At 41.5% G+C, this 17,124-nt stretch overlaps 2 protein-coding genes across 2 annotated transcripts; both read left to right on the top strand.

Moving 5' to 3' along the window:
* Positions 1-75: 75 nt before the first annotated feature.
* On the top strand, positions 76-2,779 carry fgfr1op2 (FGFR1 oncogene partner 2). The gene is made up of 6 exons (XM_058077577.2): positions 76-342; positions 1,433-1,569; positions 1,744-1,861; positions 1,938-2,080; positions 2,158-2,271; positions 2,339-2,779. Exons 1-6 carry the CDS (start codon positions 318-320, stop codon positions 2,468-2,470), a joined length of 669 nt encoding a protein of 222 aa, XP_057933560.2. The 5' UTR covers positions 76-317; the 3' UTR covers positions 2,471-2,779.
* A 445-nt stretch (positions 2,780-3,224) lies between these two features.
* On the top strand, positions 3,225-16,241 carry tm7sf3 (transmembrane 7 superfamily member 3). Its single transcript, XM_058078656.2, has 13 exons — positions 3,225-3,487; positions 4,628-4,782; positions 8,924-9,074; positions 9,511-9,631; positions 11,025-11,196; positions 11,275-11,452; positions 11,650-11,736; positions 12,131-12,211; positions 12,285-12,437; positions 13,273-13,373; positions 13,442-13,604; positions 13,669-13,936; positions 15,545-16,241. The coding sequence occupies exons 1-12, from the start codon at positions 3,418-3,420 to the stop codon at positions 13,920-13,922; spliced, it is 1,686 nt and encodes a 561-aa protein (XP_057934639.2). The 5' UTR covers positions 3,225-3,417; the 3' UTR covers positions 13,923-13,936; positions 15,545-16,241.
* The last annotated feature ends 883 nt before the right edge of the window (positions 16,242-17,124 follow it).

The raw sequence follows: 17,124 nt of genomic DNA, 5'->3' as shown, positions 1-17,124 counted from the left end.
GTAATGACAGTAATTCATACGAATTTGCAGAAATTGGTTGTCAAGTTATCTCACGTCGTTGTTGTTTGTAATCACGCGAGATTTGACGAGATGTGTGCTGTTGGATAGGCTTTTATCGTTTATAGTCTTTGTCAACAATTCCAAGAGATACTTTTTAACGACGAAGAAAGTCTTTAAACCGTGCCACTCATAATTGATTGTGTTTTGAAGGCGACTGGTAGTAAAACGAGGAGTCTTGTGTTACCAATTGATGTGGACTAGCCTATAGCTATTAGCTACCAAACATCAACAGGAAGTAACGGGCAAACTAAATCCCAATGTCTTGCACTTTGAGTTCTCCAGGTAATTCCTCCATTTCAATTCCACTTCACATGTCTCTTTAACAGCAGTGCTGTATTCTACTCGACATATTAGATAATGTATGTGCCAGGCTTGTTGAAATAGCGCGACAGTGTGCTTCGTTTATTAGCCTAGCAGTTTAGCTTGTACTGTTCCGAGTTGCTCGTTACTGAATAATTTACATTTGATTGCATGACTGTCGTTGACTTTCCTAAAACAACATAACATTGCATGTGGCGTTAAAATACATATGTTAGTGGCTGTGATATACAAATGTGGAATGTGGAAATAAGTGGCACAGCGTTTGCCTATGTAATGACGTCGGATAGCAACATGCTAAGTGTAGATTTATAACCATAGCCGCTTAAACTACAACTGCACGTTTCTGTTTGAGATGACATAATGCAGGGACATCGGTCTACGGCAGAGGTGCTTTGTTTTGATAGATTGAGATTGTTTCGGTAGATTGATAATGTATCAATTGGAGTAGTAAACAGCAAGATCAAGTCCTTATGGTTATTGAGGCCCCATAGACTCCCTGGTTATACATAAGAGATTACTTTAAATCTGGGTGTCTTAATAATAATTCATTTGGAGTACAGTGTCGGATTTAACATTTATATTATATATCCCTCTCCACCTCCCCCCCCGCCCCCATATATTATATATCCCTTTCCACCCTCCCCCTGATAAGTCAACTAAACTGCTGCTAATGCTTTGACTGATTGATGACAAGCTTTATTCCCACCAATAGGAAGGTGGTGTTATGTTTCATTGCTTGTTTACTTTTGCTTTCCAAGCAGTGTCTTCCTGCTTTGTAATGTGACGATACATTGACAAAATCTTGGTCCACATTATTAATAACTAATCTGTTTTTACCTTACATTTACACCGGACTCGTATTCACTTCCAAGTTGAAAGGGGGTGTCTGTGTGGGTACATCATCAATGCTATGCCACCTATTATGTCGCTACTATCCTGCATAAACAAGGTCATTGACTCTTGGGAGTTAAAGTAAAATGTTTGCCTCTAACAGTGCTACACATGGAGCAGTGGATCATGTGTTATCTAATGATGTGTGTTATCTCGCCAGATATGAACTGCACTTTGGAGAAAGTCCTGGCTGACGCCAAATCATTGGTGGAAAGGCTCCGTAACCATGACAATGCTGCAGAGCTGTTAATTGAGCAGACAACGTTCCTCAACAAGCGGGTGGATGCAATGAAGCAGGTAGCGAACACATAATCCCCACATTAGGTACTCATTCCTATGGGCCAGGGGTGGGCAAACTGCGGCCTGCGGCCTGCGGGCCACATCAGACCCGCCAAGCATCTTAATCCAGCCTACTGGGCAACCCAGTTTTGCCCAACCATGCTATTGACTGTCTGTATTATATTTTATTAGTACCAGGTGGAGATTGACACGCTAAACCAGGTTGCACGTCATCGGCCTCGGTCAAATCTGATCTTGGGCATCCAGCAGGAAAACCGTCAAATCAGAGACCTCCAGCTGGAAAATAAAGGTTTGCATGGGAAACATTCACCCGTGTTGTCATGCCGTTTCTACAATAACAGATTCTTCATTCGTCCTTGACGCAGAGCTGCGGACGTCATTGGAGGAGCACCAGTCTGCATTGGCACTCATCATGACCAAATATAGGGAGCAGGTGTTCAGGCTGCTCATGGCCAGAAAGAGGGATGACCCCACCATTGTGAGCCAGCTGAAGGAGCAGCACACCACGGTCATTATCAAGGATTCATTTTCTGGTGATTTAGATGATAGTAATAATAATAATAATGATGAATCTTTTTGTTACAGGAAATGCAAGCACACATAGACAAAATCAACGAGATGGCTTCTGTGATGAGGAAAGCAATAGAGGTGGACGAGGGGCGGATATGTGAAGATGAAGAGAGAATTAAGCAGCTCGAGGTAAACACAAAGCTCAAACATTAATAATTGATATTCCTAATTTTGAAATGTTTACGTGTTGTTGAAGCTGGAGAACAAAGGACTGAGAGAGCTGCTTGGCATCAGCCGTGAAGCATTCCTGATCCTTAAAAGAGAAGACATATCAGAAAACACATCACTGTCGCCGCCACTGACCAATACTGATGTCAGCTTACAGTAGAGTTAAAAGTCGAGACTTGACTAACCAACCCACCCTTCCACTCCACCTCTGCCACTATTGTGTACAGTGTGTTGCCACACACTTTCTTTTTTTTCTCCAAGGATGAAAACCCCACCCTTGACTGCCGGTGCATTTACTGTATCACCTTCCTACAGAGCTGCATTTGAACACTTTCTTCATTTTTGGTACTTATTATAGGTTTGCTAAGTGTTGGCAAGCACAGTCTGTGGCACTTGGAATGACTTGAATGTGTGAGTGAGCGAAAGAAAAGTGTGAGCTAGAATAAATTCTATGAATATGAAATATTAATGTGTGTTTTATTTTTGTCTTAAGTACTGGTGCACATATCCACCCCCAAAAACAACCTAACACATATTTTGCAAAAATAAGCAAGTGTAGTGTTCAATGTTATAATCTTTATCAATGTAACACATCAAGATCCCTTTTCAGTTTTGCATTATTATTCAATCCACCCTTTAAATTCTGAACCAATATATGTTCTCTTTTCACTTAACACCATAAAGGGTTATATATGTTTCTAATAATAACCCAACTTAACTCATTCAATTACATTATAAACTACAGTATAATTAGACAAAAATAGTCTACGATCATTACATTCGTTTGATCATCACAGTGTTTCCATCCGTACCAAAACTAGCCACGCCTCTGCCCTTCGCAGTCTCGTAGTGGGCGTAGTCATACTAGCGTGGTATCGCGGTATCTCAGAATTTGCGTCGAGCGTCGCCTTCAGGGTCATTCGCTCAGTACAAGAAGTGAGCGGCAGCAGAAGAACATCGACAACTTGTGCCTGTTGTCAGAAAAGCATGTCGCTCCTTCGTTTGTGGCGACTTTCAAAAACGAAACATAGGAGACATTGGGGTTACAAATGATTGAAGTGACCTTTTGTGGATTTTTTTTAATTTGTCAGATTAACGGAGTGGAAAATGTCGCAGTGGTTCTGCTGGTTGTTGATGCTGAGTTCCATAATAAGTGAAGCTGGCACTCAAGGGGAAAGTGAGTATATTATCTAGTGCGTGTAATACGAAGTGTAGTCTTTTTGGTTTGCGAACTTAATACGTATGTGTGATGGACGCTATGTAATGACCCACGTTTTTTTCCAAATCACTAAAACGTCGCTCAGGTGAATCAACCTGTAACTTCAGTTTAACTTGCAAAATATTATTTATACGGTATTATATTTACATTCACCATTCAACATTTAAGACAACACCTTGACCGTCCCAGTATATTTTTACAGATACATAAACAGGTGTTTATGTAGGTTTATGGTTTCTAGCACAAACAAGCTCATGTGACTCACATGCTTCCACTTCAAGTTGTATCAGAAGAAAATCAAGGCTTTACAAACAGTCAGTCGGGATCAGCCAGCTCCTGTAGAGAATTAACTTTCATGCTTGACATTCTTGAAAAGGAAGCACAAAGACAAACACTGCATATGTGAGCATCACAGGCGGGTCTAAGGTGTGGTTCGGGGGGCATTTAGGGCTATTTTTTATTGGTCCTAAGCACATTGTAAAAATGCCATGAAATCAAGAGCAGTCATTTCATGGAATAAAGGCAAAATTCATAAAATTGAGGAAAAAAAGATAGCATAACGTTGAAATAATAATTAAAATATGCCATGAAAAAACAATGAATAAAGTTTCGAGAGTTAGGTTGGGTAAAACGCTATCTTGTTATGGCAAAGTGAAAATATTTTGAGAATAAATCCATAATATTACAGGACAAAATGTACGACAAGAAACATTAATATACTCGATGGACTAAAAACTAAATTTTTGTTGACTACAAATTAAACCCCATGGCCCTAAAAACAGCCACAACAAAAAAATTATTTTTAAAGTCCTTCAGTGTATTTGTAAGTGTAATGTAAGAAATGTTTCTTTAAATATAAGAATGTCTTTGCATATCCACAAATGTTGGTTAAAATAAATAAGAAACATAGCCCCCATGTTGATTTTTCAGTATGGGGCCCTTGGTAATCCATTGTAATCCATCACAGCGATGATCCATCACAGTGAATAGATCAACACAGCGTCTCATTTTTCACAGCTATGAAATCATAAGTGTTCATGTGACATTCATTCATGAGCTGGTTTTGGTTGTATAATGGCACTATCTTTCTTGTGACAGACCGGGTCATTTTCTTGCCGGGAACGTTTCAGAACATCAGCGTGTCTGCGAATGAAACCGTACAGGCTGTGGCGAACAGGATCCCCCCGGAGGTTGCTTTCATCACAGTGCAGTTCCATACACAGCGGCACAACGTCACACTCTCCTATGGCACCGTAAGGACATGATAGGATTTTTGAGTCATTGCAGTTTGTTGGTATGATTTGGAAAATTTGTATTTGCCAGTACTGTATATTTTGCATACAGTGAAGAAAATAAGTATTTGAACACCCTGCTATTTTGCTATTTCTCCCACTTAGAAATCATGGAGGGGTCTGAAATTTTCATCGTAGGTGCATGTCCACTGTGAGAGAGATAAACTAAAAAGAAAAATCCAGAAATCACAATGCATGATTTTTTAACAATTTATTTGTGTGATACAGCTGCTAATAAGTATTTGAACACCTGAGAAAATGAATGTTAATATTTGGTACAGTAGCCTTTGTTTGCTATTACAGAGGTCAAACGTTTCCTGTAGTTTTTCACCAGGTTTGCACACACTGCAGGAGGGATCTTGGCCCACTCCTCCACACAGATCTTCTCTAGATCAGTCAGGTTTCTGGGCTGTCGCTGAGAAACACGGAGTTTGAGCTCCCTCCAAAGATTTTCGATTGGGTTCAGGTCTGGAGACTGGCTGGGCCATGCTAGAACCTTGATATGCTTCTTACGGAGCCACTCCTTGGTTTTCCTGGCTGTGTGCTTCGGGTCGTTGTCGTGTTGGAAGACCCAGCCACGACCCATCTTCAATGCTCTGACAGAGGGAAGGAGGTTGTTCCCCAAAATCTCACAATACACGGCCCCAGTCATCCTCTCTTTAATGCAGTGCACTCGTCCTGTCCCATGTGCAGAAAAACACCCCCAAAGCATGATGCTACCACCCCCATGCTTCACAGTAGGGATGGTGTTCTTCGGATTGTACTCTTCATTCTTCTTCCTCCAAACACGCTTATTGGAATTATGACCAAAAAGTTCTATTTTGGTCTCATCTGACCATAAAACTTTCTCCCATGACTCCTCTGTATCATCCAAATGGTCATATGCAAACTTAAGACGGGCCTTGACATGTGCTGGTTTAAGCAGGGGAACCTTTCGTGCCATGCATGATTTCACATCATGACGTCTTAGTGTATTACCTACAGTAACCTTGGAAACGGTGGTCCCAGCTCTTTTCAGGTCATTGACCAAGTCCTGTCGTGTAGTTCTGGGCTGATTCCTCACCTTTCTTAGAATCATTGAGACCCCACGAGGTGATATCTTGCATGGGGCTCCACTCCGATTGAGATTGACCGTCATGTTTAGCTTCTTCCATTTTCTAATGATAGCTCCAACAGTGGACCTTTTTTCACCAAGCTGCTTGGTAATTGCTCCGTAGCCCTTTCCAGCCTTGTGGAGGTGTACAATTTTGTCTCTGGTGTCTTTGGACAGCTCTTTGGTCTTCGCCATGTTACAAGTTAAAGTCTTACTGATTGTATGGGGTGGACAGGTGTCTTTATGCAGCTAACGACCTCAAACAGGTGCATCTGATTCAGGATGATACATGGAGTGCAGGTGGACTTCTAATGGGCAGACTAACAGGTCTTTCAGGGTCAGAATTCTAGATGATACACAGGTGTTCAAATACTTATTTGCAGCTGTATCACACAAATAAATTGTTAAAAAATCATGCATTGTGATTTCTGGATTTTTCTTTTTAGTTTATCTCTCTCACAGTGGACATGCACCTACGATGAAAATTTCAGACCCCTCCATGATTTCTAAGTGGGAGAAATAGCAAAATAGCAGGGTGTTCAAATACTTATTTTCTTCACTGTATATTGATTAACTATTTTAATCCTGGTCATTTTTCAAAAGACAACACTTTCATTACGGCCATTGTAGACAATTTTGACTTTGATTTTTCAAGACACACAGAATATTGTGTTCTATGGCTATATAAACATGGAACCTACTTAAAGATCAGAAAAAAACATTTGTTTCTATCTTTTCCTGTTCTTTAGTAGTCAGCAGTAGAACACAAGTACGTTTCAGGGAAATAACAGTTCCCAACTAAAACTTTTTGTGAAAAATACATTTCAAGCATATGATATGAATTTGTGACAAGCTAATTTTATGGTTTAAAACATTTTTTTACAGTGCGGTTGCGCCATGACCCCTTTTTGCCTCTTGCAAAAATACATCTTTGGGATTGGGTGTTCGGCATATGAAAATGTCTAAATATGGTTTTGGTATTGAATGAGTTAACAGTCGGATGTCAAGTTTTGCTTTCTCATGACTTTATGACAGAAAAACCTCTATCTTAATGGACATGATACTGCCTACTGCCCCCCATGAACACACCCACCACATTATGGAGGACAGCTTTGGGGGTAAAAAGGGCTTCACTACACGTCATAAAGTAAAGCCTGGAGCTCTGCCAAAGCTCTATTGAGTCTCACATATTGAAATTTTTTTTAATGCGAGTGGCCACTTTGGATATTTTTATAACTAGTTTTTTCATTTTGTAAAAAGGATTTAAAAAAAGGACAAATATTTTTTGTTATTCTCAGCTATAGGAGCTTTTCGCTCTATTTATCCCATTTGTGCTGGGGGTTTTTATGTTTAAACTTTATTGGCACAAATGTGCCACGGGGAAATAAGCAAACAGGCAGCGTGCTGCAAATGGCCCCCCCACTTTGGACACCACCCAATGTAAGGTTAGCGCTGCAGCTCACATGGGTCTGTAAAAGTCATCATAAAAAAACAAAAAAGTAGCTCAATTTGGGAGGTCTGAATACTTGGTAAAAAGTTGACAACACTGATCCTCTCCTTCTACGTCTTCTTATTCTCTGGTAGAGCAGGTGCAAATGAGGTGTGTTATGAAGTATAGCTATGATGCCATCCACTAAAGTTACATTCACAGACTAATGTGTTTATAAGCGAGGGTGAACAGGTAGCACCAGATCTATTTGTGGCGGGCCGCTACAAATAAATAAATGTATGGGAAACACTGGAGAGGTGGTGGTCATGAGGGTCCTGCCTTGACTGAGCTAGGGTCTTTAAGTTCAACTTAAGACAAAAATAGGCAAAAGGAAAACAAATCGCTGGGTAGAAATGATGTGTTGACGCAAATGACCTAAAAGGTTATACAAGTGGAGAGCTGCCCTCAATCTAAAAAGGAATTTTCCCGGGAGCTGGATTAATGTAAAACTAGAAAATTATTATGAAATGAATTAGGAAGTGTGACTCACTCAAATAAGCTTAACTGTTACTCTAAAGATTTTCCCTAATTGATGTTCTCTGGCTGCAAACTGTGTGATTCAAAAAACAAAACTCAACAATGCGGATTTAATGACATTTAATATCCCAAAACGAATGAGAAAAGTTCTTGTGACTCGTGAAACCGCATCAACTCTGTGGCGCATTAGATAAATTCAGTGTAAACCACATCGGATGGACACTTACTGCTTATTTACTGCGCTGCCCAATCATGATGGGTTCCATACAAAGGCGTTATTATCCAAGCAGTGACTGCTCTGTGGGTACGCAAGCTCTCAGGCGCTGCCAGCCCGCTCACACAGCAGTCATTCGACTTTGACTTGGGAAGTATGCAAGCTGACTCCACCTTGAGACCTATTGATAAGTTTTGAGTGTGAAGTCATGTTTATTTTCAACCCTCACCCATACTGCTGTAGAGTCTGCTGAAGGTTCAACATAATTACTATGTTTGTAGTGTCTTATTATCAGGTTATTATGTTATAGGCCATTCTTCAAATACATTAAAAGCGTAATTTTCCATCTTTACTTGTGCATGGGAGCTGCCATTTCTTCAATGAATCGTCAATTAATCGGTTTGTTGAAGTTAATCAAGCAGTGCTCTGATTTCACAGCAGAGATAAAGCTGCAGCTTCAGATTCTTCTCAATTCACTAGCAAATTAGTCCTGATGACTAAAAAGAGTTGTACTCATAGTGGCTTCAGGACACATTTTGTGTGGTTTTTAAGGTCCCAGTAGACTCATTATTGGATCAGCTGATTTTGTAAGGATTATTAGTGCTGCCCACACTGGTGTATAAATCAGAACTAATGTTTTCTGGTGGTCAGAGAGGTCGTTGACGTAAATTGGCAGCCATGTTTCCATCAGACTACCCCAGGACAGCTGTGTCTACACACCTCTAGTTTACCACCACCAGTGTGTGACTAAGGAGTGAATGAATAACGGGTGCCTTGAACAGGTTATAAGCCACTATTAATGTCTGTTGTTTGTGTTTCTTGTCATTAGACACCCGTACCTGGTCTGTCATCGACAGCGGTGGACACCGGTATCCTGTCCGCTCTCTTGCCAGGTCAAACCTCCTTCACTCTCTTCCTGTTCTCCGCTGACAAAGACACGGTTGCAGGCACTGGGGTTATTCTCCCGTTCTCCAGCACAGGTACGGCAACAACATTTTCATTCATGCTCATGCCAGTTTTCGAGAAAGAAGTTTCTTACATGTTGCAGCAGATGTGGGGAAAAAACGGGAAGTTGCATTTTAATGTTGGCGCTTCTGCAAAATCCAAGCACTTTCATCATAAGCTGAAGTGAGGGTATTGGCTTTGTGTTTGGTGGTCATGTGTCATCATGACATGGCATTATCCAGTCCAGCTGCGTCCAAAGTGCCTCCCGGGGTCCCAGATTGGTTGTTCCTGGCCCTTGTAAACATAAAATAAGTCATTATTAATGTGATATAGTTTTCTTCAGATAGTTTAACACATACTGACCAACATGATATTGGTTTTAATGTACAAAATGTATCAAAGTGATCCCTGCATGCTGATATTTGTGTGTATGCAACACCCCAGACCTAATCCATGTCTTCCCTGTCTTAGACCCAATGCCTGGCGCCTGTAACATAGCACTTAACCTGAACGCCGACCCCAACATCTACCTCCACTACAACCTCTACGAGACCACCATCCGCTTTGCACCCGCCAACCTGGGTTACGCGAGGTAACACGCTCAGCTGGCTCATGTTTTGTTTTGTAACAATCTTGTGATCAGTCACTTGCTTGTCCTTCTTAACCCATTTAGCTGGTGGTACTCGCTCCGATTTCCAGTTATCACAGACTGGCCCACTTTTTGAGGCAGAGCATGTTTGCTTGTTGCTTGCTTCTTTTTCTCCAAAAGAAGTGTGTGCACAAGCGACACACTGCTGGATTGTTCCGTCGCAGCCACAGCGGTGCACATCTGTGAAAGCCACGTATTATTCTCTCTCCCTCGTGAAATGGCAGATTTTACACACTGATGCCATTTTGTGTAACAAATGGTGTTTTCAGCCCATTGCCAACCCACTTGTGGCCGATAGTGTGGCGTCGTTGTTCCTGGCTTGCCAGAAACGGGAGAAGGAGGCTCTCTTAATGTTATATACTGTACTAGTTGTGTAGTGTAGTGCACATGTCCAAACCTTTTTCACCAAGGGCTGCATACAAAAACAAATCAGAGGATGCGGGGGGCTTCAGCAAAAAACAATTTATTTACATATCTATTTATCCATCCATCCATCTTTTTCTATGCCACTTATCCTCACTAGGGTCGTTGTCAAATATGCTGGAGCCTATCTCAGCTGTGTTTGGACTGTGTTTGGATTCATGAATGGAATATTTTTGTAGTTAAGAGCATAGAAAAGCTATTTATGACATTCTAAATTTTGTTTTGAACACACTGAGAGCCCTCTAGACATGAAATAACACCCCTATAGTCACCTTTATACTTGTATCACCAAGTATGGTAGACATACTAATAGAAAATAAGTCATAAAATACACTCACATGTTGGGAAAGTTCCCTTTTTTTTACTTGGGGACTTCTTGTAGTGGCTAATGATGTAACATGACTGACAACGAGTGACCAATATACTGTTTATCAACTTGTCTGTCAGTGTATTTTTATACATAACTTTTGCTTAAACAAGCATATTTTGTGCCTAATAATAGGACATAGTCAACCACGAAACAGCAATGATTTATTCATTTATTTAGAAAAACCATGATAGTGAAGCTGCAAGTTCGAAGCACAATGAGGCGAGGGAAGACTGTCATCTCTGGGAAAAGCGTTTAATTGTTCTGCCTGTGACTATACATTGCTGGTATAGAAGGATTACAATGACATAATTTCTAGTGAATTGGATAAGTGAAAATGGATAATTTCCCACAGCACACTAATGTACCGCTGCACAGTGGATGGTAATGACTGTTTTAAACAATGGTAATAATAAACTCATACCACTGAACCACACATTAGCACCCTCAGTGGTTTCCCACATGCACTCTCTGCTCACATTCATTTAGATCAGTCACAAACTTCATAGTTCAATCCTCCCTGGTTGTCCCACATTATTCAATCAGGGGCAGCGCTCCTCCATCCTGTGACACCTCTACAGGGGTCAGCATGCAGTGGCGGCTACAGTATGACTTCTACCAGTATTTCTTGCCTGAGAGGGATTTGTCAGAGCGCAGCCTGTTCCATGGTTTCCAGACTGTTGCAGATGTCGCAGGCGTGATGGAGAACGGCAAACTGGTGCGGTGAAGAATAATCTGAATGACGAATCAAGCAACATACTTGAATCCCCCACTTCCTGTCTCTCTCGCTTTGCAGATGATGACGTTGTCTTCAACAGATGCAAGGATGGCGATATTCAGCTCTATCCCCGGCCAGGGTGTCATCTACTCTGTCATTGTTCGAGACCTCGTCCTCAACACATCTGCCGCTTACGTACCGGTACACACGTATGCTTGCAGTTTCAACTCGAAGTTGGACGGCTGTCAAACACTTGGTAAGAGTTGAAACCTGTTCCTTAAATGTACCATTTTTTTAAATGAGCCTCAGGGGTTCCTGGAATTTAGTCCTGGAATTTAATTAAAGAGGAAGAGGTTTTCTCTCATGAAAAAAACAAAAAGCCATGTTTGCATTCAATGCTGAATTGGCTGCTGCTTTCAGGTTGTTAATGTGGCCTTTTTCTTTCCTTTTCAGGACAAATATCAACCAAGGTTTTTTTCACGGTGGCAGGCTTGGCTGGTCTCTTTGTCTGCTTCTTTGGACACAGATTCTTCAAATGTGGTTGGTACTTGTATGCTTTTATGACATTTACAATGTCATTCAACAGCAACTGTTGAGCTGAATAGCCCGATGATCCAAAGTGTTTAGATTAAGTGCTTAACGCACACTATATACACCTTATATGAAGTCATTCTAGTTTCTATTTTGAGTATTGCGGTCCAAATCAGCACCATGGTTAGCACCCAGCTGTCAGGTTGTTTTGGTCAGGTGAGTCATGCTGAGCCAGTTTTCCATTGTCTAGCTCACCATGCCTCTCATGTGCTCCTCTGCATGTGATGCTGCATTGCTTCCAAGATGAACCCATGGTTGCCTGATGTGACACAGCATGTCTTTGTGACTGGATTAAAAGCCATGATGGATGCCTTTTGATCTATTTCCTTTCCTCCGCTTCCAGAGTTGTTTTGCATGGGGTTCAGCTTTTCCGCCTTTTTCTTCTTTGTGCTCATCACGAGGACCACGGGACTGGATTATGACAGTGAGGACTTCAGGCATTTTGACAGCATTCATGATGTCATCACAATGCTATGACACGCCTTCCTTTGCCGCAGTACGTCTGGCTGTGTCGTCAGTGATTGGCGTGGTGTGCGGGGTCCTCCTGGTGATGAGCTGGTGGCGCTTTGGTTCCGTGATGGCATGCGTGGTGGTGGTCGGTCTGATGCTCGGCTTCCTTGTGGCTTCCACTGTCCTCTTCACCCCTCTCGGTAGGACGAAGGCCAGTCCAGTGCCATTTAAAAACACATCTGCAGCCACATCAAAGCAACAGGTGGCGCCATAACCTCGAACCGAAAGAATATTTTAGCTAATTAGAAGCCTACAGAAAGGTATTTCCTTAAAAGGCACGATGGCAATGGCAGATCTAAGTCAACGTCAATATATTAGTTAACAAATCAAACTAAATGACACATATAAAAATGTTGGGATACAAAGGCAACAAGAACTAGAATTAAGGTATCCTGGGGACATTTTGTGCAATTTACTTATTTATTTTTTCAGTTTTGGTTGTTTTGAAATGATATGCCAGACGATATTCATTTATAACATTTTAGAATTGTCATGTCTAAAGATGAATGCTACATAAAAAACAGCACATTTGTTTTTGCATTTTGTGATTTACACCATAAATGTTAGTAATGTAAATGTTATATGGGGGGCATAAATGTTATTTTTTTCAAATTGCAAAAAATGCTTGTATGCTCATGTTGGCATGCTATCAATGCTAACACCTAGCATGATAGTGCAAAGTGTTCATATGTGTTTACCAATGAAAACAGCTAAAAATGCTACTGTGCTCATGTTAGCATGTTAACATTCTTAGCATATTAACATTGTTAGCATGTTAACATTGTTAGCATGCTAACACCTAACATGATAGTGCAAAGTGTTTCTATAAGTGTCTACTTATGAAAAGAGCTAAAAATGCTACTATGCTAATATCAGCATGCTAACATACTAACATGCTAATGTTATCATGCCAATACCTAGGATAAAAGTGTAAATACATCTCTAACTTGAATCCCCTATCCGGTCCTCCTGCAGGTGACATTGATGTGTTCAGGCGCTCCGACGCGGTTTTCTGGGTGATGTTCTGCAGCATCATGATCATCGTCCCACTCTTCTTTGTGCGTTGGCCCAGAGAGGTAATGATGTCAGCAAGTTGGGATTTAAAAGTGTTTTGATTGACTGCAAGTTGTATGACTGGCGTTAGGGTAACATCACCGCATGTGGCGTCATCGGAGCTTACGCTGTCATCCTGGCAGTCAATGGCTACGTCTACACCAGCCTTTCCTACATCACCCTCAACATCCTCAAGCGCTTCCTCAACAACAACTTCAGTGCTGTGTTCACTGACGTGCCGTTCCAAACCATCGGTGAGTTCCCAAATGTGAAAACGCTGAGACGGTGTTGTCACCATGTTTTTTTTCTCTGGTCCAGATTACATCTTGATCACAGTGTGGGTGGTGCTGGGCGTCTCGGGCATCGTCTTGCAGCTGTACCGGGAACGCACGCGGCCCTTCTTCCCTCCCAGCCCGTACCTCATGTGGCTGCAGGAGCGTGAACGCCGCAAGACCAACGTGCTGGACCCGAGCCATCACTTCCCGCCGCTTCCCAATCGCCTCATGGCCAGAGTGCGCCAGCTCACACGGCGGACAGAGCCGGCCGGAGAGCACACGCCTCTGCTACTCTAGAGACAGTTGTGTTACAGTGAAGAAAATAAGTATTTGAACACCCTGCTATTTTGCTATTTCTCCCACTTAGAAATCATGGAGGGGTCTGAAATTTTCATCGTAGGTGCATGTCCACTGTGAGAGAGATAAACTAAAAAGAAAAATCCAGAAATCACAATGCATGATTTTTTAACAATTTATTTGTGTGATACAGCTGCAAATAAGTATTTGAACACCTGTGTATCATCTAGAATTCTGACCCTGAAAGACCTGTTAGTCTGCCCATTAGAAGTCCACCTGCACTCCATGTATCATCCTGAATCAGATGCACCTGTTTGAGGTCGTTAGCTGCATAAAGACACCTGTCCACCCCATACAATCAGTAAGACTTTAACTTGTAACATGGCGAAGACCAAAGAGCTGTCCAAAGACACCAGAGACAAAATTGTACACCTCCACAAGGCTGGAAAGGGCTACGGAGCAATTACCAAGCAGCTTGGTGAAAAAAGGTCCACTGTTGGAGCTATCATTAGAAAATGGAAGAAGCTAAACATGACGGTCAATCTCAATCGGAGTGGAGCCCCGTGCAAGATATCACCTCGTGGGGTCTCAATGATTCTAAGAAAGGTGAGGAATCAGCCCAGAACTACACGACAGGACTTGGTCAATGACCTGAAAAGAGCTGGGACCACCGTTTCCAAGGTTACTGTAGGTAATACACTAAGACGTCATGATGTGAAATCATGCATGGCACGAAAGGTTCCCCTGCTTAAACCAGCACATGTCAAGGCCCGTCTTAAGTTTGCATATGACCATTTGGATGATACAGAGGAGTCATGGGAGAAAGTTTTATGGTCAGATGAGACCAAAATAGAACTTTTTGGTCATAATTCCAATAAGCGTGTTTGGAGGAAGAAGAATGAAGAGTACAATCCGAAGAACACCATCCCTACTGTGAAGCATGGGGGTGGTAGCATCATGCTTTGGGGGTGTTTTTCTGCACATGGGACAGGACGAGTGCACTGCATTAAAGAGAGGATGACTGGGGCCGTGTATTGTGAGATTTTGGGGAACAACCTCCTTCCCTCTGTCAGAGCATTGAAGATGGGTCGTGGCTGGGTCTTCCAACACGACAACGACCCGAAGCACACAGCCAGGAAAACCAAGGAGTGGCTCCGTAAGAAGCATATCAAGGTTCTAGCATGGCCCAGCCAGTCTCCAGACCTGAACCCAATCGAAAATCTTTGGAGGGAGCTCAAACTCCGTGTTTCTCAGCGACAGCCCAGAAACCTGACTGATCTAGAGAAGATCTGTGTGGAGGAGTGGGCCAAGATCCCTCCTGCAGTGTGTGCAAACCTGGTGAAAAACTACAGGAAACGTTTGACCTCTGTAATAGCAAACAAAGGCTACTGTACCAAATATTAACATTCATTTTCTCAGGTGTTCAAATACTTATTAGCAGCTGTATCACACAAATAAATTGTTAAAAAATCATGCATTGTGATTTCTGGATTTTTCTTTTTAGTTTATCTCTCTCACAGTGGACATGCACCTGCGATGAAAATTTCAGACCCCTCCATGATTTCTAAGTGGGAGAAATAGCAAAATAGCAGGGTGTTCAAATACTTATTTTCTTCACTGTAACTTCAGTGTGAGCCTGATTGGGAATGACCACTGAGTTGTGTTTGAGTCCCACATGGCATCAGACTTCCAAGTTGCGAAGAAGGCCCTGCGTTTTTTGATGGACCATCTTTACAACATATTCTCATATTTAACTTAAGACTTATCACCACTGACACAGAAGTGAAAGAAATCTGACGTCAGATTTTTTTGGTTTTATTGCTTTGAATGTCGCTGCACTTTTCTGTTTGCACTAAAACACAAACTTGCATGGTTTTATAACTTCGGCTTTTTAAAAATACACCAGAGATTTTAAATATAACATTTACGCTTTAGGCTCAGCTCTCAGTAATTATGTCAGTCAACTAAAGAAAAACTGACAGCGAACCTGAAAGCTAATTTCTCTGCATTTATTTCAATCGGAATGAAACCTATGATAGTTTTGTTTTAATTTTGTTGTTAGTTATTTAATTTTTGTAAACTGTATACTGCCATCATTTTTCCTCAGGTTTTCACTCAGATGTTGATGCACTGAAACAACCGATAAACCACCGATAAACTAAATTGTTTTGATAATAAAATGTTGGGAAAGTGCCTAATTCAGCATCTTCTTCTGGGGATATTTTAGCGGTGGTGTAACTCTAGTGCCCTCTAGCGCTACTGGTTTTTCCATAAATTCTGAAGTTGCTAAACACATGCTGACGGTGAGCCGAATCTTATGTTTAACATTCAATACAAAAAGTGAGGTTATTATTATTATTATTTAAAGAACTACACTTTTATAATGCTTGTGAATTCGCTTATCTTTAAGAGCATCCCATCGTCGTCGCCTTGTTGCTGTCGTGAAAAAGACGACAAAAATGTCAAAAATAAATATACATTACAGTTACTTACATATTACAGTCTTAATTCACAGGTTTCCGACGAAAATAACCTTCATAGCTAACCTGTTCATAGTGCACACAAGTGTATTTCATGATATCATATACTGTATTCTCACGTTTAATCACACCGGTGCCCATTGCTTTGTCATTAATTAGCTACTTCCGGTGTTACTGATGGGAACGCTGCGCCCCCAAGCGGCAGTTTACGGTAAGTTCACGACATGCGACAGTATAGTGAGTCACTGCAAATATACAGGTACTACAAGTACTTCGCATTTTGTGTCGTACCGGCCCCCCGAAGGAACATCATTTTTTTCGCGTCCCCAATTTAAAATACTAGAGAACCTGATATTTATTAATTTATCTGTACTGTACAGACTAAATTTGAAACTGAAACCAAGAAAATGCAAAAGAATGGAGAGCATACAAGCCTATTCAAGAGTCATATTGCATGTTGAGTACTATAAATGTGTCCTTGTTGGTAGGCCTGCATTAAAATGAGAGCCTCTCGCGCCCCGCCCAACTATTTCAGAAGCACTGGTGTATAGCAATATTTTCTATTGAGTGTATAGTGTATTACAATGTGTTGGGCAGCCTGCAGGGATTCCTTATTTCCACTAGAGGGCAGAGCAGTGCTTCAGTGATATTTGTGGTCAGTGTTCAGTAGGTTCACCCTTTGCAAAGGACATGGGCTGCTTCTGTGGCTTCAAAAACAGGCC

Source organism: Doryrhamphus excisus, linkage group LG2 (genome assembly GCF_037039965.1).
Source record: "Doryrhamphus excisus strain RoL-2023G ecotype Guam linkage group LG2, RoL_Dexc_Guam_v1.1, whole genome shotgun sequence".
Classification (NCBI taxonomy): domain Eukaryota; kingdom Metazoa; phylum Chordata; class Actinopteri; order Syngnathiformes; family Syngnathidae; genus Doryrhamphus; species Doryrhamphus excisus.
Note: the sequence above shows the minus strand (reverse complement) of the source record. Positions and strands in the feature narration are given on the sequence as shown.